Source organism: Gossypium arboreum, chromosome 12, assembly GCF_025698485.1.
Source record: "Gossypium arboreum isolate Shixiya-1 chromosome 12, ASM2569848v2, whole genome shotgun sequence".
Classification (NCBI taxonomy): domain Eukaryota; kingdom Viridiplantae; phylum Streptophyta; class Magnoliopsida; order Malvales; family Malvaceae; genus Gossypium; species Gossypium arboreum.
This window is the reverse complement of record NC_069081.1, coordinates 1,843,400-1,845,967: the sequence shown is the minus strand read 5'-3', so window position 1 is coordinate 1,845,967 and position 2,568 is coordinate 1,843,400. Positions and strand designations below refer to the sequence as shown.

The 2,568-nt window shown below is 33.9% G+C and overlaps 1 protein-coding gene across 1 annotated transcript; it reads left to right on the top strand.

Annotated features, from left to right (window-relative positions):
- The first annotated feature begins 814 nt into the window (after window positions 1–814).
- Window positions 815–2,209, top strand: LOC108478533 (NAC domain-containing protein 104-like). The gene is made up of 3 exons (XM_017780992.2): window positions 815–1,345; window positions 1,445–1,716; window positions 1,809–2,209. The coding sequence occupies exons 1-3, from the start codon at window positions 1,180–1,182 to the stop codon at window positions 1,965–1,967; spliced, it is 597 nt and encodes a 198-aa protein (XP_017636481.1). The 5' UTR covers window positions 815–1,179; the 3' UTR covers window positions 1,968–2,209.
- Window positions 2,210–2,568: the final 359 nt, after the last annotated feature.

The following is a 2,568-nucleotide window of genomic DNA, read 5'->3' as shown; positions in this document are numbered from 1 at the left end:
TATTTTATATAAAACATTAGGGACTGTCTCCCTCTTTACCTTATTTTGTGACCCCATTGAACTTCAGTTGAACTTGAACTCCCTTCTTAAGGAATTAGTTGTTTTGGTTGATTTGGCTTTTAAGTTTTAACACTAACCTATGCTTTTTTATATCTCAGTTTTTGAATAAAATAATAACATATTGGTTGCTGCATGTGAGAAAGAAAAAAAAAGTATGCCCAATGTGTAATTTAGTGGACGAAGCCAGAATAATCGGATGAAATTTTAATTTTATTATAGTTTATATTTTATAATTTTAAAAATTAAATTAAATTTTTATAATTTTAAGGGAGGCTAAAGTATAATTTTACCTTTATTAATTTAAAATTTTAAAAAAATTTAAAAAATTAAATAATATTTTACATCTTAGGAGAGGCCGAGACTATGCTAACTCCTCTCTAGATTTTCCTGGCAATTCCTTGATGTTAAAATTTTTAATATTACTTCATACATATCCATCCCTTTTTATAATATTTTTAATTTTAAAACTAATTTATAAATAAAATCTTTATGTTATGTTAAAAAAATTAAAAAGAAAAAGAAAAATCAATCTATATTCCAAATTAAGAAAAGAAGAAGAAGCAATTTTTGGTTTAAAATATTGAAAATATATGAGCCCTACATTAAAGTTGTAATATATATGGATGAGGACCAAACCCCAAATTGATTAGTGCCACGTGTATGACAGCAGATGCATGATATAAGCATGATGTATGAGGATGGCCCACCTACGTCCATCATATATATTCATTCATTCATCTAATAAATTAGAAAATGAACCAACAATACATATGACAAAAATCTCTTTCTCTTTCACCTCCATATCTTATTAACTAATATTAGTAACAGATAGCGTTACTTGGAAGGAGGCGAAGCCATGCGTCCCGTTAACCGCCGCCTGCCCGCCTAGTGGAGTGTTTTGGAGCTTTGAGTTGAGAGCACCCAAACCAAATATTATCATCAACTTCCCTTTCCCTATTCGTCCTTTTCTATCAAACCCCACCTCCTTTTTTCACGTCATTTAAAAAAAAAAAGCAGAATAAATAAATTCCTCTCCCACTCACACTATAAATATCACCCACTACAAATCCTTCTTCTTCACTATTCTTCTTCTTGTTTCTTTTATTGCAGTGGAGAGAGATGGGAGAGAATAGCAGTGTTAATCTTCCTCCAGGGTTCAGGTTTTATCCAACTGATGAAGAGCTTGTGGTTCATTTCCTTCAACGCAAGGCTGCCCTGTTGCCTTGCCACCCTGATGTCATCCCTGATCTTGAACTGTATCCCCATGATCCTTGGGAACTTGATGGTATCTATCTACTATGTATTTACATCAACTGATCATTACGTACTAGTAGTAGTATTTTTTTTATTTTTATTTTTGTTAAAGTTAATATGTTTTTGATAGGCAAAGCTTTGGGTGAGGGGAACCAATGGTACTTTTACAGTAGGAGGACGCAAAACAGGATTACCGGCAATGGGTACTGGAAGCCAATGGGAATAGAAGAAGATGTTATTAATAGCAGAAGCAAGAAAGTTGGCATGAAAAAGTATTTGGTTTTCTACATTGGAGAAGGCCCGGCTGCCATCAAAACCAATTGGATAATGCAGGAGTATCGTCTTTCCAAGTCTGATTCTAGCTCCACCAAATCATCCAAACGCCGAGGACATTCCAGAGTAGTAAGTATACATTTTACATATAAAATACGTCCAACTCGGTCTATTTGTCTTTTATTTATTGACTTGTTCTGTTGATTTTTCTGATATGTTAGGATTATAGCAAGTGGGTTGTATGTCGAGTTTATGAAAGAAATTGTAGTGAAGACGAAGATGATGGTGATGATGATGATGATGGAACACAACTGTCATGCTTGGATGAAGTGTTTCTATCTTTGGATGATATGGATGAAATAAGCTTGCCATTCAACTAGCTAATTGGTGGAGCAAATATTTGGGAAGATCTTAGCTAGCTAGGGTTAATTCCATTCCCATCAAAAAAGCTTTATCCAAATGTAGAATGTTGACAATATTGTGTTTCTTGGGAAATGGTATTACTGTAGCTAAGTATATTAATGCTACGGAGTGGACTATATAGACCATATAGTACTACTTGATATATTATATATGGCATTGTATATTTCTGGAATTCACTTTCACTGTTTTACTACCGAAATTTCCCTGCTTGTATAATTAATGTTTCCGAAATATGCAAAAACATTCTGCAAGGACGACAGACACCAATTATGTTGGAAAATATTAGATTCATGAATTGAAACACTTTACGTGACAGTGGAGATAAATTGGTAGGTAAATGTATATTTTTATGAAAATAATTGTACGTGCACTATAAATTAGGATACATCCACACTTCGTAATAAACTATGTTTTTGGAGTAATGTTTGTGCCAAACTTTTGGTGAGATAATCACGTGCAAGGATGAAAGTGGAGCCCAAACAGCACTGTGAAGCTTGGTAGGGCATGGAGCAATAGAGGATTATATATTTCGCATCCCCTCGCCCCTGCCCTCTGCCC

Excerpts from the sequence above, each read along its gene's own strand:
- LOC108478533 (XM_017780992.2), top strand. The coding sequence starts at position 1,180 with ATGGGAGAGAATAGCAGTGTTAATCTTCCTCCAGGGTTCAGGTTTTAT. Across the intron at positions 1,346-1,444 it reads TGATCCTTGGGAACTTGATG|GCAAAGCTTTGGGTGAGGGG; the intron begins GTATCTATCTAC and ends TGTTTTTGATAG. Across the intron at positions 1,717-1,808 it reads GCCGAGGACATTCCAGAGTA|GATTATAGCAAGTGGGTTGT; the intron begins GTAAGTATACAT and ends CTGATATGTTAG.